The sequence below is a fragment of the Myotis daubentonii genome, chromosome 1 (assembly GCF_963259705.1).
Source record: "Myotis daubentonii chromosome 1, mMyoDau2.1, whole genome shotgun sequence".
Lineage (NCBI taxonomy): Eukaryota > Metazoa > Chordata > Mammalia > Chiroptera > Vespertilionidae > Myotis > Myotis daubentonii.
Genome location: NC_081840.1, coordinates 118,291,386 through 118,305,698, shown reverse-complemented (window position 1 = coordinate 118,305,698; position 14,313 = coordinate 118,291,386). Strand labels below are relative to the sequence as shown.

The 14,313-nt window shown below is 38.1% G+C and overlaps 1 protein-coding gene across 1 annotated transcript in view; it reads right to left on the bottom strand.

Moving 5' to 3' along the window:
• The window catches only part of MDGA2 (MAM domain containing glycosylphosphatidylinositol anchor 2), a 951,352-nt gene that overhangs the window by 20,593 nt on the left and 916,446 nt on the right, over positions 1 to 14,313 (bottom strand). Inside the window, 1 exon segment of the mRNA XM_059659042.1 lies at positions 5,731 to 5,861. Within this exon segment, the coding sequence (XP_059515025.1) occupies positions 5,731 to 5,861 (131 nt within the window).

Below are 14,313 nucleotides of genomic sequence, written 5' to 3'. Positions count from 1 at the left end.
CTGTTTAGGCACAGGGATGGTGCCTAAACCAGCAGTTGGACATCCCTCTTGCAATCTGGGACTGCTGGCTCCTAACCACTCACCTGCCTACCTGCCTGATTGCCCCTAACTGCCTCTGCTTGCCAGCTTTATCGCCCCCTAACTGCCCCCCCTGCAGGCCTGGCTGCCCCCTAACTGTCCGGAAGGAAATCGGACGTCAAAAAGATGTCCAGTCAACCCAGTCTAATTAGCATTACCCTTTTATTAATATAGATGCTACCCTCTAGGTCCATCCATGCTGTCATAAATTGTAAGATTTCCTTTTTTTTAAATAGCCAAACAATATTCCATTGTATGTATGTACCACATCTTCTTTTTCATTCAATGGGCACTTGGGCTTCTTCCATATATTGGCTGCTGTAAATAACACTGTAATGACTATGGGGGTGCACACACTCTTTTGAGTTTGAGTTTCTTTGTATATACATTCAGAAGGAGAAACACTATGTTGCCTAACAAATCTTAAAAGCAAGGCCAACAATGATAAAACTATTTCCAAGGAACTGAACTACATCCCCAAACAAGCTCAAGAATACTGCCTGGCCAGTGTGGCTCAGGATTGAGTGTTGTCCCTGGCACCAAGAGGTTCTGCTTGGATTCCCTGTCAGGACATATGCCTGGGTTGTTGGCTTGACCCCCACTAGAGGGCGTGCAGGAGGCAGCCAATTGATGTTTCTATCTTCTCACCCTCTCTCTAAAACACCAATAAAACATATATTTAAGAAAAAAGTTTCCAATACCTATCAAGGTAAAATGCACAGTGTCTGACATCCAGCCACACTATCAGGCATGCAAAGAAGCAGGAATATAATGATTTGTAATGAGGCGAAAAAACAACAATTAATCAAAACCAACCTAGCACTGACACAGATGTTAGCATTAGCAGACAGTGGCATTAGAACAATTATTATTATTATATAATTTCATATGTTCAAAACATTTACCAGAGACATAGAAAATAGTTTTTAAAAACTCAAATTGAGTTTATAGAGATGAAAAGTACAATGGCTGAGATGAAAAATACACTGAGTAGTATTAAGGGCAAATAGACATTTCAAAAGAAATAATTAGTGAATGTGAAGACAATAAAAACTATCCAAAATGGAACACAAAGAGAAAAAAATTCAGAATTTAAAAGCCTTAATGAGCTTTGTGACATCTTTAAAGGGCCCTTATATATGTGTAATTAGAGTCTTCAAAGAAGAGGAAAAGGAGCAAAAACATTTTAAAAACATTAGCCAGAAAATCCTTACATTTTATCAAAACTATAAATTCACAGATCCAAGAAGTTCATGAGCCTAAGCACATGAAAAATGAATAAAAGTAAGCAAAAGCACATCACAGTCAATCTTTCAAAACTAGGGATAAAAAGAAAATCTTAAAAGCAACCAAAGGAAAATCACTATCTATAGAAGTGTGCATAGAGTGTCAGCAAACGTATTGTTGGAAACAATGCAAACAGAGGCTGCAGAATGGTATCCTTGAAGTTTCTAAAGAAAAAAACTAGAACACTATACTCACAGGAAATGTCTTTCAACAAATAAAGGTGCTACAGACATTGTCAGAAGTACACAAGGTGAAAAGAATTCATGTTTAGTGTAATACTTTAAGCAATAAAAAAAATTAAAAAAAAAAGACTTCATGTTTAGCAAATCCACACTACAATATATGTTAAATGAATTCCTTCAGGCAAAATGAATTTGATACCAGATGGAAATGTGGATCTACAAAAAGGACAAAAAAACACCAGAAATAATAACTATTTTGGGCACCGACTATGCACACCCAGTCTGATTTCTCAGTTGGAATGAGTAGAGCTAATTAGGTAAAGTTCTCCAAGGTCTGATCATGGTGAATAGAGCTTTACTCATTTGAACGTTCTTGAACATCTGCTTTGAACATTCTTGTAAATCTCTTTTTATGAATTTCATATGTAAATTGCAGAGGCTGTGGAAAACTTGTCATTTGTAGTGAATAGTAAAATGTTTTGTTCTGAATTTACACTGACCACATACTTCCTGGTAACAACAGACTAACTCACTTATTATTTATTTATTTAATTGTGGCCAAAGAGTTGGCATAGCGTTTCTTGGTCTTTTAAAAAAATCTTTATTGTTGAGAGTATTAGAGATGTCCCCCATTTTTTCTTCCCATTGCCCCATCTACCCGGTCCCCACCCCACTCCAGGCCTTCACCATTATTGTCTGTATTATGCTAAACAAAATAAGCCAGTCAGAGAAAAACAAATATCACCTGATCTCACCTATATGTGGAATTGAGTGAACAAAATAAACTGCTGAATAAAATGAAACCAGAGGGATGGGAACATGAAACAGACTGAGGAATCTAAGAGAGAAGAGTGGGTGGGTGGGGTGGGCAGGAAGAGATTAACCAAATAATATGCATATATGCTAACTCACATCTTGAAATCTCCTTTTTAATCAATAATTCTGGGAACAGGATGCAATGAATTAAGATTGGTCAATTCACAAAGAAAAGCAATTTCTTTCTATAAGATTACAATCTCAAACTTGGAGCTGGCACTGTGGTTCTTGTCTCTTCCCCATATGAAACCCCTCTCATTGATTATTTTGAGGGAAGCATTCCATTTAGTGTTCTCCCTACTGCAGCATCCTGAATAAAGAATTCATTCACTTGCAAAAACAAAACAAATCCTAGATCATTTTTTAAATTAAATTCTATTGGGGTGAAAGCAAAACAGACAGACAGCCAACCAAATGTGAGATGGTATTTGCAAATAGCAACTCCGACAAATGTTCAATTTCCAGAATATAAAAAACGTGTTAAACTTAACACCAACCAATTAAACAATCCAATCAAAAAGTGGGCAGAGGGCCTGAAAATACACCTCTCCCAAGAAGACATACAAACTGCCAATAGACATATGAAAAGATGTTCAACCTCACTGGCAATTAAGGAAATGCAAATCAAAACTATGAGATACCACCTCACACCTGTTAGAGTGGCCATTATCAACAAGATGAGCCATACCATTTTTAATGGGAAAAATGATAGAATAAAACAATTATTTTCACAAATCATATAATAATTTAATATCTGCCTGTAGGTCATTCTATTATTTCTGAATAATGAATACTTTAATTAAGATAGCAGTCTTCCCTAATTTCTTTACCACTTATGCAAATTTCTTCAGTGGACACTCTTTCTAATGATCAATCCGTTGGACTCAACCTGCTTATTTTGATACTATTGTCTTTAAACTCTGTGGGTACCAAACTTTTTTGGGTCTCCTTCCTTTCAACTCTAAAAAATACTATAGGATCAAACTCCTTTTCCATAGTTTATGTTAATTATTAGTTAGTGTTGGCATGTTTCCAACCTTTAATCACTGTTCACATATGTCCACTTCTCCTTGGGAATATCAACCACTCCCAGAGCTTTAGGTAGCACAGACAACCTGGTGACTCACAAACATGTATGACCCCAGTACTTCAGATAAACATGTCCAGCAACCTTCTGCACACATTTAAAAGGATTTTCCATGAACGTTTTATATTAACATGTCCAAGATAGGAGGAACCATGTTTCTCTCTGACGCGTGTCTCTTTTCCTCTTTTTCTTATTTAAGGTAATGTGTAATGCTAGCATTACCCAAGACACCCTTGTTAGAAAGTTCTTAGTCGTTCATGGCTACTCCCCAAATTTCCAACCTAAAAATATTCTGCTGTTTTTTTTACACTTAGATATAATCTTAATGTCATCCACTTTTCTTTAAACCACTTCCCTAGTTTTTCCCTTCAGCATCTTTTTTTGGTGTTCTACCTGATTTGTCAGCTTAATTTTACAGCCTTGAATCAATCTTCCCTCTAACAATCTGAGTGATATACTGTAGCATGTCATGCCCTGAGTAAAATCATTCAATGCCTCCCCATTGCCCACGCTCCTTCGGTTCCTTAACCTCATCTCACACTAGTCTTTGATTCACTTTTGGGAACCAAGCTCCAGATAAACATTTCTCTGTTTCTCTGGCAAGTCCCATGGTATATGACCTTTTTTTTTTTTTTTTTTTTTTTTAGTCTGAACTCTGCTGCAATCTTAATGCTAGCCTTTTCTCTCCTTTGCAATTTCTGTCTTTAGTTCAGGTTTCACCTCATACTGTCAGCTTTTCTTGACTCTTCCTCATAATCTTTTTGGTTAGGTGTGCTCATGGAAGCTTTTGCATATTTCTGTTACTTCAATTATACAGCATGTGATATATGTGTTTAGATGCATGTTTATTTCTGTGATTCTGAGGTAAACAATTTTTAAATCTTCATGCTTAGCAATGTCCTTGGCACACAGTAGTGGAGCAATAAATATTTATTGAAATGTTTTCAATGATAACAAATGATTGTCCTGATGATGCTCAATAAAGCTTATTATATAATGTCTATGCAATAAAGGATTATCCTGAAGAAAAACACACACACATTAATATAACTATTCTCTAAAATAAATTACTTTATATACATATTTGATTTAATGATTTTATGTTGGGAAGGCAGTCATGTAGGAAGCAAAAATATGTCTAGAAAAATGAACGTTTTAGAAAGAAGGGATCTTTGATTCCTATAGAGGTATATACATTTTAATATTAAGGTTACTTTTATCATCAGTAATGTTTTGGAGTTCTGTCTCCCCAGTTTAATTTGGTTTAATGATATATTGCCAGAGATTCAATTTTCACAATTGTATTCTCTTTCATAGAAACAAAATTATTCCCAGGGCCTATGATTTCAGGAGCTATTATGTGTTTGTAGATAATCAGCTAGTCTTACTCCATTATTCTTTATCAACGTGAACAACTGTATGCATTTTTTATCATCCTGGTTTGATTTAGAAGTGCAATTTCTAAGTAAAAGCCATTAGTGTTTTATAGATTAGATGACAAGAAAAGGAAATTCCACACACACAAAAAGCATAATTGGAGCTGTCAGATTTGTCATATCCTTACTATATATGCCATGGAGTGCATCAAAAAATCACCAGTAGAAAAAAAACTTAACCTGAGTATATATAATATTCATGTATAGTTATATAATATCATTGAAATTACATTTCCTTCACTGAAATGGTTTCTTGAAATATTGTTTCTAGCCATCATGACCATTGCTATGGTCATTAATATTTTATATATTTCTAGCTAACTCTCAACTCAATCTAAGCCTTATTTATTTTCTATATAAAAATAAATAAAAATAACATTAAATTTCTCTGACTTTGTGATAAATAACTGAAATGACTACTTCATAGAGAGACACATTTTGCTAAAGTATATACAATTGCATTATGTAAGATTCAGGCAGCTTAATTGAGAATTGATTATCCAGCTTTTATTATTATAAGAGCCTATTTTATTTGTCTTCAGGGAACAGAATACACAAGTGAGATTTTTTAAAAAACGGATTACATTTACTCCAGGCAAATTGTTTGATAGACTATTATTCAAACATACTACTTCACAGGTGTTAATCAATAAAAGAAAAGGGCATTTTCTCTTTATAAAACAGCTTTTACAACTAAAGATAACCTTAATCATCTGATTTTTGGGGGATAATAATATCAAAGAATTTCTGAATATTAATATTCTAATGTTTGTTCAATGTCTGCCTTTAACCCTATGCTTATGTGCCACAAGCAATCTATCTGCAGAAATTATTGTTTTCTTACCTGAAATGAAGTAATTGGATATATGTTAACATGAGCCTCATTCCATCGTTGTCCTTTATTCCCACTCGAAGACCATAGTGGGTTTTCCATTGTTGTCTGCCCTTTCAAACGTAGATAAACATTTAAAACACCTAAAAATAACAATGAAATTTTATTTTATACATTTGTTTTTGCTTCAAATGTGTTTCTTCTTGACCACTTTAAAAATGAAATTTTGCAGAAAATTCTATTGCCTTCTCCTCTCTTCCCCTCTCATTGCCAATCTTGCTCTGATTGGCATGTGTGGCAGGCCTCCAAAAATGACAGCCCCCAAACCCCTAGAACCTGTGAATGTTACTTTATCTGACATTGCAGGTTTTGCAGGTGTGATTAAGTTAAGGATCTTGGATGGGAAGGTTATTTTGGATCATCTGGTGGGTCCTAACAGTAATCACATGTATCATTATAAGATGGAGGCAGAGGAGATGCGATGCAGGAGAGAAGGTCACGTGAAAGGAAGAGAAGGTGCTCTGCAGCTTCATCTGAAGATGGAGAAGGATCCACAGCCGAGCACAGCAGCCTCTAGAAGTTAGAAAGGGCCAGGAAACCGATTCTGCCCTGCAGCCTTTAGAAGGAACCAGCCCTGTGAACTCTCTGATTTTAGCCCCATTATACTCATTTTAGATTTCTGTCCTCTGGAACTGTAAGATAACAAATTTGTGTTCTTTTCAGCCACAAAGTTTGGGGTAACGTATTTGTTTCAGTAGCAATAGGAACTACGATAGCATGCAGTCATGTACTCACTTGCTTAACTTTCCTGAAGTCTGACTCTAATTGTTCCTAATATTATTAGTTAGCTACTCTTTTTAAGTTCACTTTATCCAAGTCTCATTTTTCTCCTAAAAGTTATTTGAAGTTAAAATAAAAATAGCTTTGCCCCATGATTTGATATACTTCTTTCAACAGTGTCATGTCCTGCTCATAGTAATAATAGTAATGATAATGATATATGTGTTGAATACTTCAGATAAAAAATTAATCCTCTCAACAATCCTCTAAAGTTCTCACTATTACCTCCATTAGAGAACATTACTCCAGGGCATCCTTCTAACTGCTATGAAAGAGCCTTTTGGTTTTCTTCATGTTGCCAGGAATATATGTATATGAGGTCTCTTTACTCTAATATGGCTTAAACTTCAGTATTCCCTAATGCTCTTCTTACAGGACTCTTTGACCTCCCAATCTCTGTTCTGCTGTCAACTCCATAAGCTGCTATGTTACTATCATGTAAGCATTGGTATTTTTTCTAACCTTATACAAAAATAGACTAGACTTCAGGCAAAGACTCATGAGGAACCCCATATACACTTCTCGAGTCAACTCTGCGCTCCTCCCTTCTTTCTGTTAACCAGACTCATGGATTCTAGCTACTTCAGGTGCCCAGCACTCTGATCTCTGCCTCCTGAACTCAGTGGGATCTCCACATTCTGCTCAAATTTCAGGGCCCTGTGCCAGGCCCAGGAAATTGTCCCCAGGCAGAGAACTGGACTCCTATAGAGATCTCTTCATTCCTATTATTTCATACATCTCAGTCTTGCCCTACTTCTTTTTTAAGAAAATATTTTTTGAAAACAGTTAATAGATTTTTGCCATTTTAGTAGTTTAATGACAGTAAAATGTATCTGGAAAAAGTTACTACTGATTGGCTTCCTATGCCCTAATTTTGATAACTTTTGTATTATCCCATATCATAAAAGCCTAACATGCAAATAGACCGGATGGTGGAACAAACAATGGAACGACCGGTCGCTATGACACAAACTGACCACCAGGGGGCAGATGCTCAATGCAAGAGCTTCCTCCAGCCCGCATGGCCCAGGCCAGCAGAGGCAGGTGCCAGTGGGGCCTTCTGATCACCCTGTTACCAGTAGCCCGCAGTAACCAGCAGTGGCTCCGGGGGCGGGGCAGAGAGTGGGCAGTGGGGGGTGGGGCCAGCCAGCAAGCAGTGCCAGGCTGGCCAAGGTGGGTACCAGCAGGGGGTCCCCCGATCACTCCACTGGTTTGTCCCACAGATTGGTCCTGATCTCCAGCCAGGCCTAGGGACCCTACCCATACACGAATTTCGTGCACTGGGCCTCTAGTTATTTATATGTTTACAGACATCTTAGTATATATATTTGTTTATATAAATATTGCATATAAACACTGAAAAGCAGAAAATATAATATAAAAATCACCATTAAATTGATAATTCAGTGGTGGGTAGCCTCCTTAATATTTTTATGTATATTCCTTCAGGTATTTTTAAAATGTATATATACTGTTGTACAGTTATATGGTATACAGAAGTTTATCTTTCAGATTTTAAATGCAATTTTGTATAATTGTTTATACATAAGATCACACATTCATACATATTATACACATATAGAGAAATATAAATACCCACTTTTGAAATGACAACAAAAATGCATTCTTCACATCACAGCTGCCACTTACTAGCTGAGTGACCTTGGCTTAGTCCAGCCGTGGGCAAACTACGGCCTGTGGGCTGGATCCGGCCCGTTTGAAATGAATAAAACTAAAAAAAAAAAGACCGTACCCTTTTATGTAATGATGTTTACTTTGAATTTATATTAGTTCACACAAACACTCCATCCATGCTTTTGTTCCGGCCCTCTGGTCCAGTTTAAGAACCCATTGTGGCCCTCGAGTCAAAAAGTTTGCCCACCCCTGGCTTAGTCACTTAATCTTTCGTCTCAGTTTTCTTATCAGGTAAGTGATGATGATAATAATAACTAGTATAAGGTTCTTGTGAGGATTAAACTGAGTTAAAGTATGTAACAATTATGTCTCATTCATAGTCTTCACAATGTCTTATTATTAGCTATCAAGATATTAAAATGACATTTCTCTATATTGATGCAATTTATTATATTAGTACGTTTCTTAATGAATGTTGAACTATGACTATTACAGGAATACATTTCACTTGGTAATGAACTGCCACTCTCTTACTATACTTGATTCAAGTTGCTAGTATTCTATTTGGGAATGATGCATGCACATCTATAATAATAAAAGCATAATATGCTAATTAGACCAGACAGCCTTCTGGACGACCTTCCAGACAAAGCTGGGACTGTGAGGGCTGTGACAAGCTGCCACAGCTGAGAGGGCCGAGCTCCTTACAGGAATTTCGTGCATCAGGCCTCTAGTCGGTATATATAAAAGCCTAAGCAACCGTTATGACCGAACGACAGGAATGACTGGAACAACTGGTTGACCAGTCACTCTGATGCACACTGACCACCAGGGGGCAGACACTCAATGCTGGAGCTGACTCATAGTGGTCAGTGCACTCCCACAGCCAACCTCCTGTGGTCCCCCCCCTGGACAGCAGCCCCTGATTGACCCACCACCCACCGACCCTGGTGGCAGCACAGCAGCAAGGGACGGAGGGGCTAGGCGGGAAAGCACGTGTTGGTGGGGCACCAACGGTGGTGTTGGTGTCTGCTGTCCGTTTCTTCTGCTCCCAGCCTGGCGACCATTGCCTCCTCTCCCGACCCCTCTGGGGCCTTTGGGACCCAGGCTCAGACGGGGAACTGGGGGTGGGTGGTGGCCAAGGGCTGGCTCCCTCCTCAGGGCTGGTGGCCAACCTCCTGCACCCCGTCCCTCCCTTGATCGCCAGCCAGGCCTAGGTACCCAACCCATGCATGAATTCATGGACCGGGCCTCGAGTTTATAAGTAATATTCTCTAGTTTACATTTTGTTTTATCTTTCTATGTTGCATGTTCACTTTTTGCCTCAGAATCTATTATTTTCTATCTATTTTTCCCTTTAATGTAAGAAATAATTTTGGCTTGTCCTCCACAGTAATAATTTTATTTTCCACAGTGTGGATTCTGCTTTTTTGTCTCTAATGTCATCTTTATTTAGTTATTGTATGTTGTCTTCTTTTCTGATCTCATCAAGCTCCCCTTTATTTTAGTTATTTATCCAGTTCATTCTTTTCCTCAGTCTATTTTTGTATCATTCTTATCTTTTATTGTTTCATAAAGTTAATATTCATGTGCATTTTATTGAAAACATAAAACATGTCCTATACAAATTTTCCTTTCACCTGAACTATCATTATGCCTTTTTCTTTTCCTTTTTAAAAGTAAATTTATTGGGGTGACATCAATTCAGTATGCCTTTCTCAACATGTTTGCTTCCTTTACTATAGGCATATTAGCCTTGGTTTGCACTGTGGATTTTTTTAAATCCTCATTCAAGGATATATTTATTGATTTTAGAGAGAGGAAAGGAAAGAGAGAAAGAGAGATGAGAGAGAAATGTTGATTTATTGACTCTTGTTTGCACCCTGACTGGGGACTGAACCCGCAACCTATACGTATGTGCCATGACTTGAAATTGAACCCATGACCTTTTGGTGTAAGGGACAACACTCCAACCAACTGAGCCACATTGATCTGGGCTGTACTGTGGAATTTCATTAGAGCTTTATATTCTCTCTCTTTTACTCTCACTCTCATTTTCTTGTGCTTTATTTGTCCTTAAGTAATGCTAAGTCGTCCTGTGGCATTTTTTCTAAAACTACTATTGGAACTTCTTTTTTTATACACATAATAAGTTAGATTTTGTTAGCTCCTCCTCTAAGGTCTAAAGCTGTAGGGCAAGTTAACTGAGGTTTTACTATTACTTTGATTCAAAAATCTGAGACTAGTAGAAAAGCATTTATGCCATTGGGCCATTTAGTAGTTGAAATTCATGGTATTTTCCCACTGTGTGGGTGAGCCATTGTGGCAGGGAACAGATTTCTGACACCATCCCTCTTTCCCTTTTTAGGAACTAGGTGTGGTTCAGTTTTTCTTGCTTGTTGGTGCATTAAAAAGGCAACCTTGTGCCCAAAGGAAAAGCCACTGCAGAACTTATTTCTGGGTGATGTAATTGCATTCTATTTTTGGAAATTAATCCATAACAGGGAGGAATTACAATGAAATCAAACTCAAATAAATAAAAAATGTGTTAAACTCTAAATAAAATAATACTTTTTTAAACATATGTGCTATCATGGACTAACAATGTGTTAGCATATTCCTTTCAGAAATTATTTGAAGAAATAGTCTATGAATTAAAAAGGAGAACTCTTCCTCTATTCTATGGCATGTGTCTCCAACAGCCTATGCTGGATTAATGGAAACTGACTGGTTTGGACTGTGATATTCTCTACTGATTTCTCCTTAACACTTTACTGCTTCTCCAGAAGCAACATATTAGTTATCTTTTTCAGGTTATTTCTTAAATGTAATGCCTTAGCTTCTCCACCTAGTGTAAGTCATACAACAGCTTGCATTTAATGAATGAAGGACGACCTCTCTAAATTACCAATGCAATACAAGTTGTTCCATATAAAAGCCACCAATAGCTACTTCAACAAATGTGAGGTGCTAATGTAAATAGATGGCAGTGAATGAATTACAATTTTATATGGAAGTCTTATTTCTCTTGAGTAGCATGAACTGTTGTTTTGATTGAAGTGGCAGGAATAAATTCTGTCATCAAATCAATACATGGAAATCTTTGTTAGTATCCTATCTAATAAAAGACAAAAAAGGTAATTGACCATACCTTTGCTATGCTTCCCATTGGCTAATCAGGGCGATATGCAAATTAACTGCCAACAAAGATGGCGGTTAATTTGTATACTAGGCTCCAAACGGTGGAGCGAAGCCAAACATACCTGAAGCCGCCGAGCAGCGAGGCCTCACGGCCCCGGGATTAGCAGAGCCCAGGGGCCTCACAGCCCTGGGATTAGTGGAGCACTGAAACCTGACTGTTGCGGGGGGGAAGGGGGGAGGCTCTGGCTGGAACCCAGCCAAAGCGAAGGCCTGGGTCCCGGGTGCCAGAAGAAAACTAGTGCCAGCAGCCAAGGGAAGGGAAGGCCTATTGCATGAATCTCTTCATGCAACAGGCCTCTAGTTAATAAAATAATATTGTTTAGACCTGTTAGTTGTAATTAAATTAAAAATATAATATGTATTATGTCTTCCAGAATATACTTTAAAAATAAATACATGTTTTAGTACAAGATTTAATGAAACATATAATTTACCATTATACCCCAAATAGTAGACTATTATATCAATATTGAATATGTTTTTTCCTGAAAAACTATGCTTTTCCTGTGAGCATGTATAAATTTTTAAATTAACATTTTATTTTTATATGTGTAATGTAACTCAAAATTGAATTATTTCAATTTATGTTTATTAAATATATGCTACATAAAAATATTTGTCCTACATCTAAAGAAGCCAGGTCTGAATTATCCCAGATGTTGAATTAGTTTTTTCATATATTAAATTAACTATATTGAATTGTGGTCAGATTTTATTTTAAAAAGCAGGTATTCCACCAATTAAAATATTAGCACTGGTAAGTGAATTCAGTAAAGTAGCAGTAAATATCCAAAATCAGTTGCAATTTTATTTTATTTTTTAATATATTTCTATTGAGTTTTAGAGAGGAAGGGAGAGGGAGAGAGAGACAGAAACATCAATGATAAGAGAGAATAATTGATTGACTGCCTCTTGCATGCCCTCTATTGGGGATCAAGCCCACAACCTGGGCATGCACCCTTGACCGGAATCAAATCCAGGACCCTTAAGTCCATGGGCCAATGCTCTATCCACTGAGCTAAACCAGCTAGGGCTCAGTTGCATTTTTATACAGAAATAATGAACTATCAGAAAAGAAAACAATCCCATTCAAAATTGTTTCAAAAAAACAACAAAAACCTAGGAATAAATTTAACCAAGGATATAAAAGACCTGTGTTTGGAGAGTTATAAGACACTGAAGAAAGAAATTGAAGAAGATATAAATAAGTGGAAGCATTATACTATGTTCATGGACATGATGAATTAGCACCATTAAAATGTCCATACTACACAGAAATCTGTAGGTTCAACACAATTCCTATTAATATACCAATGGTGTATTTCTCAGAATGAGAACAGATATTCCAAAAACTTATATAAACCACGAAAGACCCTGTATATCCACAGCAGTCTGGAGAAAGAAGAACAAAGTTGGAATAAGCTGGTGTCAAACTATACTATAAGGCCACAGTAATCAAAACAGCATGGTACTGGCATAAAAACAAACATATAGATCAAAGCAACAGAAGAGAAAGCCGAGAAATAAACCCATACTTTTATAGTCAATTAATATTTTACAAAGAAGGTAAAATCATGCAATGGGATAATAATTGGTGCTGGAAAAATTGGACAGATATGTGCAAAAAATGAAAAGAACACCTTCTTACACCATACACAAGAATAAACTCAAAATTCATTAAAAACTTAAATGTTAGGTACAGTAATTCAGAAACTATTTTATCTATAAGTAGAGGCCCAGTGCATGAAATTTTTGCAGGGGGGGTGGGGTGGGATCCCCTCAGCTCAGCCTGCACCCTCTACAATCTGGAACCTCTTGGAGGATGTCTGACTGCTGGTTTAGGCCTGATCCTGGGAATCAGGCCTAAACCAGCAGTCAGACATCCCTGTCACAATCCAGGACCGATGGCTCCTAACTGCTCACCTGCCTGCCTGCCTGATCACCCCTAACTGCCCCCCCCTGCTGGCCTGGTCACCCCTAATTGCCCCCCCACTGGCCTGGTTGCCCCTAACTGCCCCCTCCCACCAGCATGGTTGCCCCTTACTGCCCCCCCTGCTGGCCTGGTCACTCCCAACAGCCTCCCTCTGCAGGCCTGGTCGCCTCTTGCAGCCTGCTGTTCAGTTGTTTGGTTTTCCCTCATTAACCCCCCTGCCAGCCTGGTTGCCCCACGCAGCCTGCTTGTTCAGTCATTTGGTTGTTCTTCACTAACCCCCTCTACTGGCCTTGTCGCTCCACTCAGCCTATTTGGTCGTCTGTTAGGTTGTTTTGGATGTGACAGCCCCTGGCTCATTATATATCCTATCTAATAATAGACAAACATGGTAATTAACTATACCTCCGCTATGCTTCCCATTGGCTAATCAGGGTGATATGCAAATTAACTGCCAACCAAGATGGCAGCCAGCAGCCAGGCAGCTGAAGCGAACATGAGGCTTGCTTGCTCCAGTGATGGAGGAAGCCAAGGTTCCCCGCCTGCGCGGCCGGGCTCTGAGCTCCAGTCTAAGCAACAATGTTGCAATTATAGAAGCTAAACAAACCTAGGAACCTGCTTTCAGCCAGCCGGCCTCAGAGCTGCAGCCACAACAAAGTTTCAATTACAGAAGGTAAATAAATCCCAGAATTAAAAAGAAAAAGATGCCAAAACCGGTTTAGCTCGGTGGATAGAGCGTCGGCCTGCGGACTGAGGGGTCCCAGGTTCGATTCCGGTCAAGGGCATATACCTTGGTTGCGGGCACATCCCCAGTGGGAGGTGTGTGCAGGAGGCAGCTGGTCGATGTTTCTCTCTCATCGATGTCTCTATCCCTTCCTCTCTGTAAAAAAAATCAATAAAAAGAAAAAAAAAGAAAAAAAAATAAAAATAAAAAAAGGAGAGACTGGGAGCTTCAGTTGCAGGCTTGGCCTGCCTGAAAACAGTCCTCA